Source organism: Archocentrus centrarchus, chromosome 21 (genome assembly GCF_007364275.1).
Source record: "Archocentrus centrarchus isolate MPI-CPG fArcCen1 chromosome 21, fArcCen1, whole genome shotgun sequence".
NCBI lineage: Eukaryota > Metazoa > Chordata > Actinopteri > Cichliformes > Cichlidae > Archocentrus > Archocentrus centrarchus.
In genome coordinates, this window is record NC_044366.1 from 11515400 (window position 1) to 11536921 (window position 21522).

Consider the following 21522-nt stretch of genomic DNA (forward strand, 5'->3'; position numbering starts at 1 on the left):
TTTGAGTTACTGTTGTTTTCCTATCAGCTTGAGAAAGTCTGGCCATTCTCATCAACAAGGCATTGTGTTTTAGCCCGGGGAACTGCTGCTCAATGGATGTTTTCTCTTTTTCAGACCATTACCTAGAGATGGTTGTGTGCGAAAATCATAGCAACTCATCAGTTTCTGAAATACTCAGACCAGCACGTCTGGCACCAGCAACCATGCCACATTCAGAGTCACTTAAATCACCTTCCCCATTCTGATGCTCAGTTTGAACTAAAGCATTTCATCTTGACATTGTCTACATGCCTAAATGCATTGTGCTGCTGCCATAGGAGTGGCTGATGAGATATTTATATTAAGCAATTGAATAGATTGCTTAATAAACTTCTGTAAAGTCTGAGTAAAGGAGCATACTGGAGCCACTGTTTCACAAGGAAATGTAATTGCTCCTCAGGTTAAATCAGGTACCATAGTTGCACTGGATCTTATCCACACGTTGCAATGAAAACACATTTTAATATAAAAAGAAATAGAAATAAGAAATGAAGAATAAAGGAAAAGATGTCATCAAATCTCTGCAGAGGCTTACTATATTGTGTGATCATGGCCAGTTGACAGGGCTCTATTTTGCAACTAATCCACAGTATGAATAGCCAGCATTACCCCAGATAACTAGACAGGTCAATATGTCTACCAGCTGTAACCTGTTCACAACCACAAAGAAGAAAAGGCGTTTCATTTGTGGCCAGTAGGTAACTTGACTGCAAAACTACAGACTAAGGTATTATAATTAGCTAGAACAAAGTGTGGAAAACATTTTTGGTAAGCTAAAATAAATACAAACACAAAAACTAACAGAAGCTATGCCTTTAGTTTAATTTGGTCAATTATATCAATACAACAAGGTATCTTTGGTGCATATTGAGTCTGGGGTGTCTTTTATTGCTGTCCTGACAGACTTCACAGTTAAAACTAGTGCTGAAACTGCCTGTGAAATACTAAACTGAAATAAGCACACCTATGTGTGCTGAAAAAAAACAATTATAGTAACTGTTCCAGACTTGACTGAGACAGAAGGGTTAGATTCGTTGCAGTGAGTGGTTCATTTCCCATAAAAGGATGTAGTGTAGGTGCAGTTATTGGTATACACCAGCAGAGGGCTAAAGAGGTCTAAAGTTAATCAAACACGCACACCTGAGCAAATGAATAAACCAGTTAAAATGACACTGCAAAGCTGGGATCTGGACATGAATAAAAAGTGATGAAAAGTTGACGCTTCATGTAGCATTTCACAAGCAAAGTCGAGAAAATGTTACATTTTAGATAATAGAAGGTGCAAAAATGATAAAGTCCTACCGAAAAATATATAATAAATATGAAAGCAATTAGTAGTAGTAGTCAAGTTTAAAATAATAAATCCATGCACTAGTCTCCTGTGCTGTATGGAGTAAAAATATTTTGTGCAAATGGTAGCAGGAAATCAGTAAAATCAGACATCATAGGCCTATTATATCTGCTCTTACCTGTAATTAAACCTGCAGCAGGCAGGTGTGGTGCTGCAGAAGTGCGCTGCTGTACATTTTGTGTATTGTTGTATATTTTTTATGCATCTCTGTGAATATGAATGAGGGGCTGGACCGGATGTAGGGCAGGCCACCTTCAGATGGGCTTGGAGGAAATGTGGGGCTTTAACCGACAAACAATAGCGCTCTTGCAGATTCTGTTGCCTCAAGTAATTTTTATTGCGTCTCAGGAAACGGACGGAGTAGGGCAGTATTCATTGACGGGCTCATTTTACGACGCTAGAAGGCCAGGAAGCAGCGGAAAAGTGTAACTAAATTCACCGACTCCCAAGTGAATAATCTTCAGGTAAGACTGTTACTGACACTGGCTGCTAACGTGAGTTGCTAACTAGCATAGGATAATGACGGGTTCCTGTTTACAAAGGATAGAGGGTATATGGAGGAAAGCTGGCAGTCATTAGCAGCTAAAAAAAATCAATTTAACAGATTTCATCTTGTAGCCAGAAAACATTTATTACCCCAGCTATGCAGAGGTTGCTTATATAGCATGCTAGCTTGCACCGTTAGCACCTGTCTTTTTTGTGCTGCTCGGTTCATTTATTCTAGCCAGTGTTCACACATTTACCATCTCTGATGGCAATAGCTGGATAGGTGAGGTGGCTTTTTTAATGTCTTCTTCTCAGGGGATTGTGCGTGCCTGCAACTTTGCGTTCATCGGGCGGCTAGCTTAACGGCTGCGGCCGCAGCCTAGACCATGTGTGACAGAAGATAAGCCGTGTCAGTGATGGGATTGAAGGGACCTGCTGGCTAGTTGTTCTTTGAGCATTTATCAGCCCAGCCATGCCGCAGTTGATGCACACAGTCCACTTAAGCATTTGCATTCAGATGCAATAGGGCTGCTAAGCTACGATACATGCTAGACTTTATGGTAAACTGTCACTGGGTTTATATATATATATATATATATATATATATATATATATATATAAATTTTTTATTTTTTTATTTTGTTTTGTTAAACGTTACTGTGCTGCATCCCCGCTCAGCCCCTCTTTACGTCGTGTGCGCCAGCTGGCTCTGAGCTGACCCGAGTGCAGATCTCGTACGACTCGTAAGGTTACTAAAGTTCATTGAAGTCTGCGGCTCTTTTTAGTTTTAACCAGCTAGACGAGCAGTGCGTGGCAGGCAAGTAACTCCCAGCATTTTTGTACAAGGACAGTGATTTATTTATTTATTTATTTAACTAGTGTTGATAATGTGACTGTTGTTGCAAGGTGCAAGAGGGCAGCCTTGGTCTCACACTAATTAGACTAAAACCAAAAAGGCAAAAGGGAAGTCCATTAATAAAGCTTCACTTTTTTTTTTTTTGCATTGCATATTAAATTACAAAGTGTTGACTTCTGCTTCACATAACCATGTAGGGCCACTTGTTGGTGCTATGCATGCATTTCACTGACCTTGAGAGGAGGATATCTAGCCTGATTTAGTGCTGCTGTTCATTGTTTTAGTAATTGTACGAGGTGAATGAATCCTGTATAAAGGTTGAGACACCCCTAATTTCTTTAGATTTTGTGGTCTTGAGCAGTAGCTCTCCAGGCTTTCTGAAGGTTTTTCAAAGTTTTTCTTTGGACTTTGGCTGCTTTTTTTTTTTTTTTTGTACTTGAACAGGAATTTTTTTTTTAAAACCACTTGACACTTATATATAAATCATTCACACTTTAAAAATGGAACCACCTTGGGGGAAGAACCAGTGTTGTCTACACATAACAGACAACTTGGCAAAGAAACTATTTCAGATGTATCTTCAGGCAGTTTGTTACTGTCAGCCTGTTGTAAAATGGTATTTTTACACCAACAAGTCGATTCCCAAAGGGCTATTAGCCAAAAACATTAAAAAAGAAGAAGTTTACAAAACAAGAAGTGACTTGCTTCAAAGCAACCAAACTACAGCACATGAACAGTGTCTGACTTAACAAACAGGAAAATGCCGTGACAAAAGACCTGAGAGATTCATTTGGCCCTTTACTTGATCCAGCTACTGTTCACTGAACCTCATCAGAAATGGTCTCAGTGGAAGGGTGTCTGTCAAGAAGCCAGAAGAAGGGAAACAGGGAGAAAAGCCAGAAGTATGCCACAAGAACTGGACTGTAAATTAGTGGCAGCCAATGGAGTGATGAAATTTTTGGGTAAAATTGTTAAAACGGGTACAACAGTGAGTGTCTCCAGCCATCTGTGAAATATGGTGGAACCTCTGTCATGGTTTGGGGCTGCATTTCAGCCAGTGGTGTTGGGGGATCATGTCAAAATAGATGGAACTATGAATATAGAAAAGTACCATCAGATTTTGATCCACCATGCAGCACCAACTGTAAAGCATCTGATTAACAACTTCATTATTCAGTATGACAGTGATCCCAAACACTGTCAAAGCAGTGGACCAGTGCCCTGCTATAGAATTTATTTATTTTAGAAAAAGAACCAGATCTACACCAAAACTTCAGGAGCTTGTTCCTTTGCTGAAGCTCCACCTCTCCACCAAGCTTCATGAAATGTTGCTTTGTACTTTTTGCATAATCCTGTAGAAAGGCAAACTGCTAGTTATGACTGTTGTGATTATTTTTGAACTGTCAGGAGAATCAGGTCAGGACTCTCTGACATGTAGCATATAGCAGGAGATGTAGGGAGATGTCATCTCACTGCTGAAGATACCCGTGTTTCATGGAGGCAAGGGTGCTGGAGGCAGGAGATGGCACATTCACTCTGTGTTTTCAGCAGGGGATGAGGGGGATTTAAAAAGGATAAAAACAAACAAACTCCAATTCATTATTTGTAATCGGTTGAACAGCAGCCAAAAGGAACGGTGACTAAGGATTTCACTGACAGGTGTAATGGATAAAAAAGTAAAGAAAAACCTGCTAAAATGTTAATTTCACCAAAGATAAAAACAAGTCAATAGAACAAACCCAGGCTAGCTAGATAAAATATAAAAATGCATAATTTAAAAAAAGACTGGCTGTGGGACTGTTTTCCAGCAGCCAGTCATTTGTCCTGACACCACGGGACCCCTGTGTGACGATGACAGAGATAATCCTCACATGACTCCGGTAGAAGTCTGAACTCATAGTTTTGCCCTACTGCCGATCATTATGTCTATGCTCAAAAAAACCTTCGGAACAATCGGACATCACATGGACTTCGTACTGGGGAGCTGGCAGGTTAATGTCCTTACATGTGCAATTGGTAATTGAACCAACTGTTGGGTCAAAGTGCAGTGACTAGCCCATTTACAGGTAGAAACCTGTTGCTCTTTATCTGCTAATCAAGCACAGTATTGCCCTATAGGACTTTGAGACACATGTTGATAAGTCCTTATCTACGCAATGTCATCGAGGTGGACAACATCAAGCTTTTGTAACGTTCGTTATCTGCTTCATATCCAGCCTACAGCATCCATACTCAGACTGTCTAAGAATTTCACATGCCTCCCACTTTTGCTAACTGACCCACTTTTTATTAGCCTTTGTACCTTTTATACAGAACATTAAGGGGGAATAATAGCATAATATTCCCACTCTATACAGTCTCCTGTAAAAGGATCTAATGTTTAAGTGATTCCAGGCTGTCTACATCAGCCAGCTTTTCACCAAACCTCCCAGAGATAAATCCTTATCTACAAGCTTTGCTTAAAATGTTTGAATAGATTTCCATAATGCTTGCTGTGATTACTGTAATATTGGCACCATGCAAAGTTGAGATGTAAACAAAACCGTGCATACAGATAAATACAGGAATATAATCTTTTGTGGCATATTATCATCCTCCATGTTCTCGTTCCTGCGCGCGCATGTTTATAATCAAAGTAACTGAATACACTAAGTGTTGTTTTAGTTGCCAAGAATTACATTTGCCTCTGGTGATAGTATGTGTTGTGGCTTCAAAACACACACTCTGTGGTGCTATGCAAGGATTGAGAGCTCTTCATGCTTTGAAATATGAATGACCTTCATTATCCAACTGTCGCCATGTATTTTTATCTCCAGCGGTATTTAGCTTTAACACCCAGTGGTAAGGCCCCAGAACCGTACTGTAACCTTTAACCTACTTGCTTCATCTATCTCTTGACAGTTTATTTGTTCCTCTGTCTGCTAGTTTGTCAGAACCGCATTAACTGTGTGCAAGTACCCAAAGCCTTTTGGTAGCTTGCCCACTGGCCCTGTGTGCTATCTTTGTGTGGCTGAGTAATAGAGATTTGTAGTAAATCCTTTCCTTACCCAAGGTACTGTCAAGAAAATAGGATGCAGCGATGGCACATTATGCTTCTATATTCAAGCCAGAGTTGCATTTGGACTTAATGGGCAACCAGCTTTGACATGTGAGCATGTGGGCCACCTTAGTTAGCGGTTTTATAACCACTGGTTATAAACAAATTACCTGCTCAGTTTACATGCAAGACAGCACTGCTACAGTCTGACCTGTATAATGAGTAAACCTATATACTGGGCCACCTCTGTACACTTGTAGTGTGCTCATGGAGAAGTGTAGCCATAGTTACAAAAGTGTAAACAATGCCTGCCCCATATAGGGACATATAGTACACAGCAGGAATGACATTTTATCAAGGTGAACATGGTGGTTAAAGAACTTATCAATCATTAAAGCAGCTGGAGTCACGGTTAGTGCAGAATCTCCTCAGCAGTTTTTCATTTGTAAAGCAATTTTCAGTTGAGCTCATGGAGCCTATGGAGAGGGGTTTTCAACCACCACAAACATGCTCCCGTGCAGTCCTCCAAAATCCCAGGTGCATGGTGCTCGATGTGGATGACACTGTGCGTAGGTCAAATGCTGGTTGGTTAACAAGTGGTCTACAGCGACAGCGGAGTTCACCAGAAATGGGAAAATAAATAAGAAAAATACAGTGTGAAAAGTACAGACAGTTGCTGCAGTGGGCACTTTTCATTTTTTCTTTAAGACTTCACTTTGGTTAGTTGTATATTGTAGCTTCACTGTTCTCTGATGGATCCACAGCAACGTTACAGGCGAGGCTTGCCTCTAACATTGATGCCAATTCAGGCTTTATGGTCATTTGTCTTTATCTGCGTATCTACAGATACAGTATTTTGACACTCACCAAAGAATTTTGCAGTAAATTGCAATAAATATATTTTTTAACTAGCTTGAGGTGGGAATTCATTTACTTGAGCTTAAATACTTTTTTTTTTTTTTAATAAACTGGCCAAAAATAATATCAAAGTATAAACTTCTGTTAAGATGGTTCAGATTGTTTGACTGAATGATATGTGGACCAATCATGGTTACGCATGTAGTAAAACCCTGCTTGCTTGCATCAGAGAGAAATCAGAGAGAAAGCACAACTTGGCCTCACATAGAGATTTTCAAGGATATTATTGACCATTTCTTTGAACCCATCACTTACGTAATACAAGACATTAGTAACAGACAGCTTACAGCAAGGTGACTCACAATAATGTAAACTATGATTGGTTACTTTAGTGTAACAGATGCCATTCTTATTACTCCGCCATGTTTGGGCAGAGATTGGGCCTCCTCTTTGTTAATGTTAATTGAATGTGACATATCCAGGGTGCCTATAGCCTGCTAATCAGCACTAATCTGATCCACTGGATTAGAGGATGGGAATGCTTGTAAGACACTGCAAACAGTATGTGTGCCTGCTTCCTTCCTGAAGTGAGCCATCTTTCTATACATCCTCCTAGTATTGTTTAGCCGGCTCTAATAAGGATCCATTGAGGTGTTTTCGTTCTGCACATTTAAATGGAGAGTTATGCTTTTTAGTAATTCTTGAGTTCATGGGCAATACTTTGTCCCAGGTAAACTCTTGTGCTGATTAGGCAGTTCCTCCAACAGGTTCTGGGATCTGCCTGTGTTCTTGCTGTCATCATCATAATCTCCTCCTTCCTTCTGTGGGATTATTATGGCTATGAAGCAGGGCAGCCTGTAACTGTCCTCCGATTTCTGCAGGCCTTTTGTTTTGATTTTTTTGGTATATATTTTTTTCTGGCTGTGAACTGGTGGAATAGCAGAAGCCAAAATGCTGAACCAGAGTGCTGTCATAATCTTCACTGGGATTTGTGGGGCATTGGTGTTCATGGCAATGGCCTACTATGTCTACTGGTAAGTGTAATATGAGACAAGTGCTCAGTGTCCTGTGGCCTCAGTATCTTAAGATGAGTCCCGCCATTTTCAGGTATACTTTGGTGTCCACGAAAAAAATGTTTTGGCCTTCCACCAAAGGAATGTTTTTAGCAAGTTTATTTTATTTTATTTTATTTTTGTAAGTGGGGTTTAATTTTCTGAAGCTTAAAATACATGTTTTTCAGATTGCCAAAAATAACAGAAAAATGCAGACTTCTGTTAATTCAGGTAACTCAGATGCTTTGTCTTACCAGTAGCTCTTTGAAGTTCAGCTTAGGCATAATTCAAATGTTCCCTGCAGTAAGTAGAGCACAGATGTTTGCAAGCCAAATGAAGTCTCTTTTTTTTTTTTTCTTTTCTATAATTAAAATGGCTCGATAAAGGATCAGCTCCTGCCAAGATGTGGCTGAACTTTGCCATAATTTAGGTAGTGTCTCTAAATGAGCATTTCTCATTTTGGAGACTCCTAGCAAGCAGTTGGTGTTTCTCTGTAGAAGTTATATTCAGGTGATGCATAGCAGCAGCAGCTGTCCAGCCATAAGAAGCTTTAACACAGTCAGCAGTACTAATCTTTTCTGCAGGTTGTGTGGGCTCACAGGTGGGCCTGCCACCCTTCAGGAGCTAGACATCCACCATATCTTACAGGACAACCTAAGTGTATATGATTAATTTCCAGAGTAGTTCAGTGGTAATGTGTTTGGTTAATATTGCACAAAAAAATTTGTTTGACTTAAATCTATGTTGGTGTTTATTGTTGAGATTCTCATCCTATCAAGGAAAGAGTGATTGTGAACATTAAATTGCTAGAAGACGCTTTGCCACCCTGACTAATACAGTCATGGAGGTTGTCTCAAGAGCTTGAAAAGGCGACTGGACTTAAAAAATTTTTTATGGTGTTTCACCTCTTATCCAAGAGGCTTCTTCAGTTTTAAAACCAAAAGGTGGAGAGTCCCAAGTATTTAAATCCTAGCAGGGTTGTCACTTTTAAAGGTGGTCGTTGACCCTACTATTAATTATGTACATCATCACATGAGCCAAGGTGTGAAAAAAGGCATGGGTCATTATCACCAGGGATTTTTGGGTGAAATTACTGTGAGACCTTGCCCCACCCTATCATTTGACCTATTGAGGTCACCTGACGGTTGTCTGGTTTTTCCAATGTAGAGGTCCAAGCACTCCTCACCGCACTGCTCAGACCGCTACATTGGAGAAATCAAACAGCCACCCTTCCCCCAGTGCCTCAACCTCTACTCACACCTTACTTCAGGTGACCTCAATAGTTCTTCATACAGCATGTCATCATCTACCCATTCACATCCATTCATGCAAGCACTTTTTCTACACCTGAGTGTATTCAAACACAATGAACACATTGGAGAGCAACTTGGGGTTCAGAATCTTGCCCAAGGATACTTTGGCATGTAGACTGGAGCAGCCAGTCTGCATGCTCTGCAGCTCTGCCCTACACATCTGTGTGGAGCAGAACTGGAACAAAGTTCATGATGTGTGTAGAACTGTGTGAGCTAGTACACACAGTCACTGCAGGTTGCCAACAGAAATCATAGTTGGGAACTTCTCCATAAGCGACGTGTGACCAAACTTTGCACACTGATAGTAGCTGTTTGTAAAGCAAAAAGGGTTAAAGGGTTTAGCTGTCAAATGTTTACAAAAGCCACACTTCTTAAATAAACCCACTTAATATTTTTTTTTTTTTAAACATGAAATCATCATTTTCACATGCAAAACCAGTGTGGTTTCATCCATTCAGGATATAAAATTCAGTTTGAAGTTGAAAGTAAATGTTTCTTTTAAAAAAAAGTCCTCTTCGGTGCTACTAATTTGTCTGATTGTCAAAGGTAAGGTATAAACCTAACAGCTGTATTAAAGTGTATTCATAAGTAGTCTTATTATAGACTAATATTGTAGCAGCAAATAACTGCTCATTCTGGACTTCCTCATTACCCAGAGTGTTTATCAAGTCATCACAGCCACGAGAGAAATGTGCAGTAATTTAACCTTACCCTCCCTCTGACATGTATCTATGAACAAAGGTCACATCTGTAACATGATGCAGAGACAGTGTTGCATGTTTGGAAAGAGAGTCTAAGTCTTTGAGTAGTAGCAGACAGAATTTCAACATTTCCGAGTGATTTTTGTACCCAGAGATTTGTAAACACAATTATGTTGATTGTCTGAGGAGCTGAACTTCTGTAGATGTGCATGTAAGATTTCATTCCCCTTACACCCAAGCCACTAAACTAGTCTATTGGGTTGCAGCGTGTGAGAGCGATTGAGCGCACTAGATAAGACTTGTTGCCTACACGCACTAATCTAGCTTTGTATCAACGATACCGTTCAGTTGAAACCTGGTTGGTTTGGTCTTCACTGTGAGGCCCGTTGAAGAACTAGGTTGCAGACTTGAGGTAAAAGGGGTTTAAATACAGAATATTTGCTTCATAATTGGGCCTCTATTATTATTTTTATAATCATTGATGAAGCACCAAATTTAATATAGTGGGTTTTTTTTTGTTTTCTTTTTTAAACGCTCAACTGATTGACATGCTGTTTTCTTTGGATGTCATTTGTAAAGGACGAGTACTGGGTACATATTCTGTGTGCATTTATGGGAACAAAGAAACTAGTCATTTCAAATAACATGTGAAGACTGGCTGAAGACTGCTATGTCATTTGGACGCACACCAGGCACACAGTGTTTGCCTCTCCCTTGTTCCGCATGCAGGCAGACAGTACACAGCCTCCCCTTTTTGCTTCTTCCGACACAGTTGTGTCAGTCTATACAATTGATTACTCATATGTAGATGTTGCTGGCACAAATAATTGTTTGTGGTCAAAATGCAATTTTAGTTATCATAACAATGAAGTAGAGCAATGTCAGTACTTTTACTTTAATTTTTTTTTTAAGCTGGTGAATGAGTCAAGTGCTTCCTCACAGGTAAATGTGTAATTAACCTCATATTTTACACTGGAATTGTTTATTTGGTTATTTCACATTTTATCTTGAGAAAAGCTGAACTCATGGTTTTATGTGTATACATTTAATTTGAATAGTTTTTATAATCAGGCATAGTCAGCAGTCCTGAAGTGGCTTGGGTGCCCTCAAAAAAGCTTAAGTGGTTTGATAAGCGTGCCAGTGAACGTTGGTGCCAGTGTGGGAATAAGCCATTCAAGACTAGTTGGCCTGTGTTCATCTTAATGATTATTTACATATAGTGGTTGTCACTAAGGAAAAATAGGTTTTATATTTTTGTCTACAGTGCTGAAGTGACTGGTTTGAACCGTACACCATATTATGTATTGTTTTAAGAGACCATCTAGTAGCACCTGGCAGCAAACAGATTCATTTATTTGCATCTTGCCTGAATATTACTAAGTTCAATTCATTTCCTACCTATATGTGTTCATAAGACTCTGCAACAAGCATAGGAGCAGCTCAGAGCTGCACCGTGACCTAGGGGCAATCAGATGTTCCCAGTTCATGATGGAAAAAACAAGTAAAAGCTCATCTTTGCCATCAATTATGTGTGAACAATGCCACATTACTTAGCCAGGCTTGTTCTGCAGTGCCAAGATGGGTTCACATGCATCTTTGCAGAGACTACAAACTGTGCAATACATAGACAGCATCCATGTGTCATGAGCTACATCCGTTGTTGAAACGTCATACCTGATAGGACTAGCCGTGGTGTCACAGCATTCACCTTTTGATTCATGTTTCGCCCACATTAAAAAACGATGGGGACTGTCTCTGGCTTCCTTACATTATTAGCTAAAATAATTCATCCTCTTTGATGAAACAGGCACTACGCATTTATTAAATTATGCTGTAATGGCTCTGCAGTGTAGCCTGACTCCATCACTGTTGCCTGAGCCTCTCCTCTGCTATTGTTCACAGGTCTGTGGTGCTGGCAGAAGGGCCGTGTAAACGCGGCTTGTAAAAGGACTCCACCGTGGTAAGAATCACTGCTGCCGTTTTAAACTTCTTAAAGCATGTTTGCCATAAATGCCCCACATCCTTTTGTTTATTAATTCCTTATCACCCTGCATGTCTGTTGTTTTCTCCCTTGTCTCCCACATTCGCTGCGCTGGCCTTCTCTGTTTCGGCTCCCTGTCAGGTTGGTCGTAGTGTATAGAGAGAAGCCCACTCAGCCCTCCAGGCTCCTCAGCCATGGCTCTGCTGGCCTACCTGAAGAGCCTGTTCATCTTGCAGTTGCTGATGGGCTTTGTGTTTGTGGTGAGCGGCCTCATCATAAACTTCATTCAGCTGTGCACCTGCATCCTCTGGCCGATCAACAGGCAGCTCTATCGCAGAATCAACTGCCGGCTCTCTTACTCCCTCTGGAGCCGTGAGTAAAGATGATACTCATGTGTGTTGTTGCAGATTTTTGCTGAAATGTGATATTTAAAAATATGTAAACAAGAAAAGGTGCTGAGTGGTGATTCTGAGCTGCACAGATTGCAAATAATTACAAATCTGGCAAGAACACTGCAATAGTAGCACATACAATGAGCTGTGTTTGGGCCATCTGTTGGATATTATGCCGTGTCTACATAGAAAGGGTTTCAGCTGCATTTTTCACTTATAATATTTGAAGCACTTTCTGTGTAGAAAAGGGATTCATGTTCTGTCTCCTTTTAGCTAAATTAAATGAGTCCTAAGCAGCTACAGCCGCCACAATTTTCACTAGTTATTCATTAAAATTGTCAGCTGTTTGATGTTGGCCAAAGTGTTTACTAGAGCTTTTTTCTGCCAATGAATTCAGCTGCTTTTATTAACCCTGTGACAGACATTAAATTTGCTGCAAAGTAATTATCTAAAATTACATGAATCCTAAACACAAGATTTGCTGCTAATTCTCTGCAGGGTTGGTACAGGGATTCTTTGAAGCACTGCAAAACTGAAAAATACAACACAAATATGCTTCAATTTGGTACCTTAATGTGTTTATGTTAAAGATGTTATAAGTGATGAATTTTCTCGATAACTTCTTAATGTTCCTGCTGTGTCATCGTCTCTGTGCAGAGCTGGTGATGCTTCTGGAGTGGTGGTCAGGCACAGAATGCACCCTATACACCGACCAGGCTACGGTGGACAAGTTTGGCAAGGAGCACGTCATCATAATCCTCAACCACAACTTTGAGATCGACTTCCTGTGTGGCTGGACCATGTGTGAAAGATACGGCGTCTTAGGGGTTAGTTAAGCAACAAATTTTGATTTAAAGTTTTTTGTGTGTCTAAATTAAAGTTTGTCAGCATTATTTGCTGCTCTTAATGACTTAAGTCCTAAATGTAAGAACTCAGTTGTATAAAAATGTGTCTTTGCTCCTTCTTTAGAGTTCCAAAGTGCTAGCTAAACACGAGCTACTGAAGGTCCCTCTAATTGGCTGGACGTGGTACTTTCTAGAAATTGTTTTCTGCAAAAGAAAGTGGGAAGAGGACCGAAACACTGTCTTCAGAGGACTAGACAGGCTCAAAGACTATCCTGAATATATGTGGGTAGGTACAGTCACATCACTTGGCCTGTTTAGGTCTAAATGTTCAGCAGTTATTTTAGATTCAGCATATAGCTTCCAGGCATCCATTTGTATAAAGACCTTACACTGCATTTCCAAAAACAGTCAACTTCAACCCAGTTGCTCAGTCAGGATTGTGAAATATCCTCTTAGAGTTGCAGTTGACTGCTCATGATTTAGTGGTATGTGGGTGATATGTTTTCATACAGGATTCTAACAGTGCAGAGAAGATGGTTCATTTATTTAAGTAAAACCAGTTTTAGCTTCAACTGTCGCCCATAAATTGTGAGTAATTTATGGGTGACAGTTGCCACTCTTGAGTAATCAACCTCCTTTGCTGTGCAAGAGGGGTTGATTACTCAAGTGTGGCTTAGGAGGTAGAGCAGGTCATCTGTTAATTGAACAGTTAGTGGTTTGATCCCTATCTGATGTTACAGTTACTGCCCTTTGCCCCAGTTTCTTTCTCCTAAGTTGGTCTTGGCAGTGATATGCAAATAGTTCTGAGTACAGCAGCTGTATTTTTTTTTTGTTTGTTTGTTTGTTTTCCGTGAAACCCCATGAGCAGAACTGTCCACTGAGCGTAAACGGATTGAAGAGGTATTCAGCCAACTTCAGGCCACAAAATGGTTCTTTTGTGTTTAAATAAACATGCATGTTCTTCTTAAATAAACAGAAAAGTGGATGCATCATCACCTTTTACCTGACGACAACTGAGGCCTGTTGTATGAAGCAGGATTTTTGTTTAGGGAGGTGGCTTCAGGTTTAATCCTGGTTTTCCAGGGTTGTGATGGCAGCTGCAGGAAAATAATCATATACTGATCAATAAATTATTTTTGTAATAGCATTACAAAATATAAGGTCCTTCTTGTGTGCAAGACACCTTGTAAAGCCTCTGTGAAGCATCAGTTAGCGATACAGTGGCAGAAACTAGTCTTCCTTGCTTAATTTTTGTTCTATACACTTTTGCTGCATAATCCTTGTTAATGTTAAGTCAGCCAACTGGTTTTAATTATGTTTCTATATTTTTTTTGTTTTTCACTGGCTCTTCAGGCTGTTTAACACTTGTCAGGGTTGCAGCTAAAAGAACAAGTCTGAAATTGTCTTACATGCCACAGTAATTTGAGTCAGATCTACTCCTGCCTTGATTACAGAGGAATTATACTGAGAAGTCTACAAACTTAAACAGATGTGATGTTTTTAACAGCATCTAATAATGGCTGCAGTAACACATTTACAACTTCAAGATAATAGTTTTTTTCTTAGGGTGAGACACATGCAGCTCCAGACCTGCCTTTGTTTGTAGGCTATGATGGTTATCTCATGCCAGCACTGTACCTTTTTATTTGTATAGATTCAGAAAACCTGTATTAACTCACCAAGTTGATAGCAAGTGTCATGTGACTGCTCCATGTGATTATGCTGGTTTTGCTTAGTGGAGTCAGATAAACAAGTATCCTGAGTATGGTGAACTCTACTGTATTACATGTCTGTCTCAGTGATTCAAGCAGCTCTTTGGCTGAGATTAGGCAGATGAACAGTTGATCTAATTATCCTTGAAGTCAAGAACCAGGCCACTGCGAAAATGACACAGCTTTTGTGTTAAAATAAACATCTACCTGTCTGCTGTGTTATCATTGAAATAATATGTTGACTGTATTTTGGTGTAGTGTTAAAATTGAGTTGACCTTGATCTGTAATTCAAGCAACAGAAGTAGGGTAGCGCATGGGTCAGGATTAAAACAGGTCACCTTAAAGCTTGAGATTTCTTTTTATTAAGTGTGTGTGTGTGTGTGTGTGTGTGTGTGTGTGTGTGTGTGTGTGTGTGTGTGTGTGTGTGTGTGTGTGTGTGTGTGTGTGTGTGTGTGTGTGTTAACAATTCTCTTTCCTCTCTCTACAGTTTCTGCTGTATTGCGAGGGCACCCGCTTTACAGAAAAAAAGCACCAAATCAGTATGCAGGTTGCAGAGAGTAAAGGCCTGCCCAAGCTCAAATATCACCTTTTACCCCGAACCAAAGGATTCACCACCACACTGCAGTGTCTTAAGGGCACAGGTGGCGTTTACAAATGCACGCGCACTCACAAAAACAATATTCTTTTCTTTTTTTTAAATTTTTGCTTACAGGCTGCTCTTCTTTCTCTTAACAGTAACTGCTGTGTATGATGTGACTCTTAACTTCAAAGACAACCAAACTCCCACTCTCCTGGGCATTGTCAACGGCAAGAAATATAAAGCTGATATGTCTGTAAGGTGAGCGCCACTGATGCACACTGTTTACTTTTGAATCATCACTTTTTGTAGTAAGGCCTTGCACTGCCAGCTGTTTCTTCGAGTAAAGCACAATAAATGAATTTTAAGCCTTTTGGCCTCCTTCCAATTGCATTTTGTCCTGTAATAATCAAAGAGACATTCAGACTGGCTAAGCTCCAGGACATTAGCTCTAATGGCCTGGCTGCTCCCCTGAGCTCGGAGCTTGTAATAGACAGATTACAGCACTAGTGTGATTTTTACTTAAATAAAACTAAAAGCCCCTCCCCAAGGTCAGGTTGACTCACGGCAGTTAAAAAAATGCAAGGTATATTAGTGACCTGAAGTCTCTTGTTATAATGGAAGTTCATGCAGCAGAGGGGAAATGTGTTTTGGGAAAGGTAGACACCTGGCGGTGAGAAGCTGCCACTACAGGCCATGAACTGATCAAGAACTGCGTTGTGCATCTTATTACCATCTTATAACCTGATCTACTGTTTATGTAAATAAATTTTAACAGCGATTATATTAGTGCGGTTGGCTATGATTACGCTTTACTTGTTTGTGCTGTGCTGAATGTGTTGTGCCCTTTGCAGACACTCATTAGCTGCCTGCTGTCATTTCAACAAGAATAATTTTTTACAACCAGAATTATGAGCAAGTGAGCAAGATAATAAGCAGGTGAAAACCTAGAAAACAAACGATACAAATTGTGCCATGTAACGGATTTAAAAAAAAAAAGATTAAAAACATCCATGTAAAGGTCACAGCACCACATATTGTTTTTATTAACTGCTTCTCTGTATAAATCACATTTCATATATTTGCTTTTCTCGTTCCTCTGCAAAATGGTGCATAAATTAAAGCACACACTTCAAAAAGGTCTTCTAGTTGCAGGATAACCTGTCATTCACTTTAGTGTTCCTTGGGTATTCATTATGTGCCTGTTTCTGAAGACTGAGGTCTGTCCAACTTATTTGTATGTGGACACTGAAGCCAAACTGTGTATCCATTTCCAATGATTTACTCGTTTACATCCAGGCGGTTTTCTGTAGAGGATATACCAGATGATGAGCATGAGTGTGCCAACTGGCTGCACAAGCTGTACCAGGAGAAGGTAAGCTGACATTTAAGACTCCTAAAATCCCACATCACTGTCGTGTTTGTACTCAAGCTCAACACCAGACAGCAGGATTTTTCAATTATTCTTTGAGCCAAGTGGTTTTCTGAAAAATGGATAAAAAACTGTCATCACATTGTTGCTAAAAGTATTCATTCTTTTCTAAATATATCAAATTATACTAATTATATCAAATCCTGTCTTTTTTTTTTTTTTTTTTTTTTTTTTTAAACTCTTAAACTTGTTAATGTTATTTAAGTTAGGGAGAACACACACAGACACATTAACCTGGGGATACTGAGCAGGTGACAAATTAAAGGATAAACTAAAGTATCTTAATTAGGTGTCAGGTCATGAGAACAAGTCTCAGACTGTACTAAAAGAGACATCCTTCCAAGAGACATTACCTCAGGTGTTTTGATGATGATGGTGGTGGAAAACTGCTCTTTTACATGTAGGTCTGTAATATCACACAAATGTTGATCTGGTGACGATAACTGACACCATGTTCATACTCATCAAACCGTCCATTGCCCCCTCATGGCCTGTTGATAGGAGTATTGCTATCCTGGAAGACCATTTCCATGGTGGATGTAAATGTTTCATAGAAAAATAAAGGTGATTACTTCTGATGACGTATTGATTTGCAGTGACCCTTAAATCTGTATATCATAGCAACACACTGCTCTCACAGCATAACTAGGATTCTGTTTTTTTTTTTTTTTTGTGTCCTTGATTTTTATTTTTATCGAATGTTGTATTTATCAGCAGTCCTTGTTGTTTCAAATCAAATGAAGCGGTTGTCTTCCTCATTTCCCAGGATGCTTTACAGGAAATGTACAACAAGGAAGGCAAGTTCCCTGGACCCACAATAATCCCACCACGCAGGCCGTGGACGCTGCTCAACTTCCTGTTTTGGGCAACGCTGCTGCTTTCACCCCTCATCAATTTTGCCTGCGGAGTGGTTGTCAGTGGCTCCCCTCTATTAATTATTGGCTTTATACTCTTCCTCATCATAGGTAGGTCAAACTTTAGCTTTTGTGACAGCTTGACTGTCATGTCGTGTATGCATTTTGCAGTTTTTTTTATTTTTTTTTTATTTTTTTGTACAACTTGCCCTCACAAAAAAAGTAATGTGTAGTCTCTCTACTTCCTGTGGTTTTGTTGATGGACTGAAGTTTTCCATGATTCAACCAATCACCTGTCCAGCATTTTTAGGCAAATCTGACTTTATGACTTTAAATCTCCTGACGTTTCATGAAGGCCCAGTACTTTTTTAACATGTTGTTTCTTTTTTCCTTCTTTGTTCTCCCTACAGCCTCTATAGCGATCCGCCGCCTCATAGGGGTCACTGAGGTGAAGAAAACAGGTTCCAGTTACGGCAACCAAGAGGCCAAGAAACAAAACTAAAGTGTCACTCCCTCCTGTGAATGGCCGTTTCTGTAGGCCACCCTGTGGTGTCTCACCCCAACCCAACTCCATTCTCCTCCTACTGTCGAGTCAGTTGGTAGGCTGGGGAGGAGTCCCAGCTGTGAAAACATAATAGAGACCAGAGTTAACAATTCTAATGGCACTAGGGTGAGGGAGTATAGAGGGTCTGGGGTCCAAGCTCTCTGGTGTATCACGGAACATAACGAAGGGGAGATGCAGCACTGTATTCCCCTGCATCTTTCTTAATCCAGCTAGCCCCCCCCCCCCCCCCCCCCCCCCCCCCCCATCCACATCCCATTAAATCTCAGTAACACCCAACGTTATGCTTCTAACATGTCCGAGGTCACACGGACTACCACTTCGTACCTCCACTTCCTGTCACAGTCATCAGCCAATGGGGAGTGGGTACACGCTGATTCTTTTTGCCCACAGAACATATTGCCCATATTTGTTATTTCTAAGCCTCCATCCCAGTGGAGGTGCATTTCCACAACAGCAGTGTGCAAGATACCGGACGTCTCCCTTCCTTTTCTCACTGAGTGGGGCTTGTAATGGGAATCGGTGCCTTGAGGCCCAGCCTGGTTTTCCTTAACGGGGTCAGCTTCACCCAAAATCATGCAGTTTACCATTTTTAGCTGTATATAGCCAGCCAGATAGTTATGGTTTTATATACCCTTGGGCACTGCTATACCAGTACAATGAAGGTGAAATATGATGTGACTAGAAACAACAGAAGCTATACTGCATTCTTCAAATGTAATTGGTAATTATTTCAACACAAACAGTGGGATATGGTTCACCTTTGTTGTACTGGGGCAGCAGCAGAAGTATTTGGATTCAGAATCTAAATGTCACATCATGTTTAGTGGTGTATATGTGGTAAAATCCCGGTTTCATTTTACTGTTACAATCGTAGTATTCTGACCCCTTTAAATCCTGGTTTGGAACGGCTGGTGTCAAACTACATCAAGGGCTCTGAATGTGAAAACTGTCCTTATCAAGGATACCTCCCATCTGTTACAGGTCTCATTTGTGGCCCACAGACCCCAAACTTTTTTTTTTTTTTTTTTCCCTTTCCCCCCCCATTTCATTTTCTTTGTATGTTTAGTAATTTACATACATATTTTCATTCATTTTCAATTGACCTCCTAAATGTGATGTTAATTGAACCAAACGCTTGATGCAGTTGAACATGCCACCCACCCCGATGCCAGTCATGACTCACTGTCAGTGGAGCCAGAATCCAGAAAAGGGTCACCAACTGTCTTCATGTAGCCACACAGCTGAAAGTATATTGATTTGCTCTCCAGATGAACAGACTGTAGTATTGATATTTTAACCTTTGCCTTAAGTCAAGCTTGCTCAGGCAAGGGATTGCTTATCTGCCACCCCTTTAAAAAGATGCACCCACATCTTACCTCTGTCACCCTCTCTTCCCTTCATTACAGTGATGCATGGTGGAGCAGCATGCATTGGTTTGGTCTGATCCCCAAACTGAGTGAATAAGTTCAAATCTACTTCTAGTCTCTGAAAGTGTTTTGTTTTTTGTTGTTTTGTTTAAAGGCGTCCTGTGTACATTAGTTAAAGAAAGCTGCTTATGCACATGCATTTCCCAATTTTAGTATCCCAAATTTGATTGTTTGCAGATGTCTCAGGTTAACTGATGACTGCTGCAGTACAGGAGTTTTTCTCCCAGTGTGTCGAGCCACATTTCAAGGTCAAAAATAAAAACAATGGTAGAAAAACGTGAAGGGGATATTTTTGTCGTGCTCTCTCCTTCCCTTCCCGTGCCACATGTTGTGTTTATCCTAGCTTTCTGTTTTATTTTTATCATAATGTCTCAGCAGCTATATGTTCTTTTTTTTTTTTTAGTTTTCTCTACAGATTTCATGCAAGCCTTAATTAGTGCTGCTTATTTTTTTGTGTGAAAACATAGAAGCTAACCCCTGTGGTAGTGAAGGACAGAACGTACAGAACAAAAACATGCATACCAGTACAGTTGGAACGTTGGCACGGATATATTCTAATCAGACCATGTTTTTACACAAAAATACTTTGAAATGACTTTGAATATTTGTGAAAAGCTTTAGGATGCTTGCATGTTGTTTTTCTTCTGTTTTCCATCAAATCCAACAGATGGTCCAACAAATTTTGTCCAACAAATCCTCTCATTGAGTAGCAGAAGAAGCTGCTGAGAAGTTCAAACCAGTGTTTGCATAAAATGTTTACACTGGTTGGGTTTTTTTTTTTTTTTTTAAGTGAAGAACTATTACAGATTTGTCCTTTTTCCCTCTTCAGAGTTCTTAAATACGATCAAATGACAGTTAAAAATTTCCAACACTTTAGATTAGCTGCACGATTTTATGAAATCTCAAAGATACTCCAATTAGTGGAACCTCTCACATCAGCTTTTGTTTTGTTTTCTACAGCTGTTTTTATGTTTTCTTCAATTTTAAACACTTGAGAACATTAAAGGATTTAATCACAAAGCAACTGCTCCTCCTTTGACTCATTTGTGTGAGTTTGTCTGTTTGCATGTAGCACTTCAGGTGACAGGAGCTCAGTTTGATACCAGTTTAACCATTTCCTCATCCCATCACTTCTCCATGAGCAGAACATTCACATAGGCATCCATCCACCTTAATTCATCATGACACAGCCACAATTTTCATTTGAGATGCAGTATAAAGTCACAAAAGTGTGACATAATGTGAGGATTGTGTAAACTGAACATATGTATATAACAAATGATGAATGTCACCTTTAGATATTGTAGAGATGTATTTAGCTGCTCTTTAGACCTTTTGAATGACACATTAACTTACAGATGTCCACGGGACTTTTGGTTATATTGTCACAGGACGTGTGACAGGATATTGAGACTGTATAAATATGTACATAATGTAAATGATGACTGAGATGCTCAGTTTTAGAAACGGTATAGATGCTCTTCTGTTCTTTTACAGATGGCACCATGAGTTCAGGCTACCAAACATAAGTCTGAAGAAAAAAAGCTACAGCAGACGGAAGATTTAAACCCAGCTGTCCTGGGTGCCGTTTACAAAGTTATCTGCAAAGGTCATACTCAACACTCTGGAGCTGTAAATAATGTCAGTGATGCCTCTCTAATTAAACCACAGATGAAAAGCTGTAGTCACAGAGGATGCTTCCAAAGCATTTTTCAGACTTTGTAATTAATCATTGTTTCTTACTGTAGTCACTTACTTTTTGCATGATGTGCATTATTGCACAGTCACTGAATCAAGTTAATTCTGACTCAGGGACTCTTTTACAGACTGGCAATACAACAGCTGTGGCATTAACTCTGAACCTGAATAAAAATGGCTTTCTGGGGAATCAAAGCTGAAAAAGTGTGATTTTTGCTTAAGTTGTTTTTATTGAAAGCCCCTTAAAACATTTTGTTTTAAACTGTCACAAATTCATCATCTAAAGTGAGAACTGGAAAAAAATACAAATCAAGAAGACCAATATTACAATAAAACTATTACATT

The 21522-nt window shown here is 39.8% G+C and overlaps 1 protein-coding gene across 2 annotated transcripts; it reads left to right on the forward strand.

The window, feature by feature from the left end:
• Positions 1-1657: 1657 nt before the first annotated feature.
• On the forward strand, positions 1658-20503 carry agpat3 (1-acylglycerol-3-phosphate O-acyltransferase 3). Of its 2 annotated transcripts, none has more exons than XM_030759086.1 (10): positions 1658-1854; positions 11596-11653; positions 11816-12046; positions 12724-12893; positions 13036-13197; positions 15112-15265; positions 15360-15462; positions 16501-16576; positions 17400-17598; positions 17898-20503. In XM_030759086.1, the coding sequence occupies exons 3-10, from the start codon at positions 11869-11871 to the stop codon at positions 17987-17989; spliced, it is 1134 nt and encodes a 377-aa protein (XP_030614946.1). In that variant the 5' UTR covers positions 1658-1854; positions 11596-11653; positions 11816-11868; the 3' UTR covers positions 17990-20503. The 2 variants fall into 2 exon arrangements, with proteins under 2 accessions (XP_030614946.1, XP_030614945.1); XM_030759085.1 differs by lacking the exon at positions 1658-1854 and adding an exon at positions 7182-7661.
• The last annotated feature ends 1019 nt before the right edge of the window (positions 20504-21522 follow it).

What these genes read in the sequence shown, in the direction of transcription:
- agpat3 (XM_030759086.1), top strand. Translation starts at nt 11,869, where the DNA reads ATGGCTCTGCTGGCCTACCTGAAGAGCCTGTTCATCTTGCAGTTGCTG. An exon ending in CTCTTACTCCCTCTGGAGCC is followed by an intron (nt 12,047 to 12,723) that starts GTGAGTAAAGAT and finishes GTCTCTGTGCAG; the next exon opens with AGCTGGTGATGCTTCTGGAG. An exon ending in AAAGCTGATATGTCTGTAAG is followed by an intron (nt 15,463 to 16,500) that starts GTGAGCGCCACT and finishes GTTTACATCCAG; the next exon opens with GCGGTTTTCTGTAGAGGATA.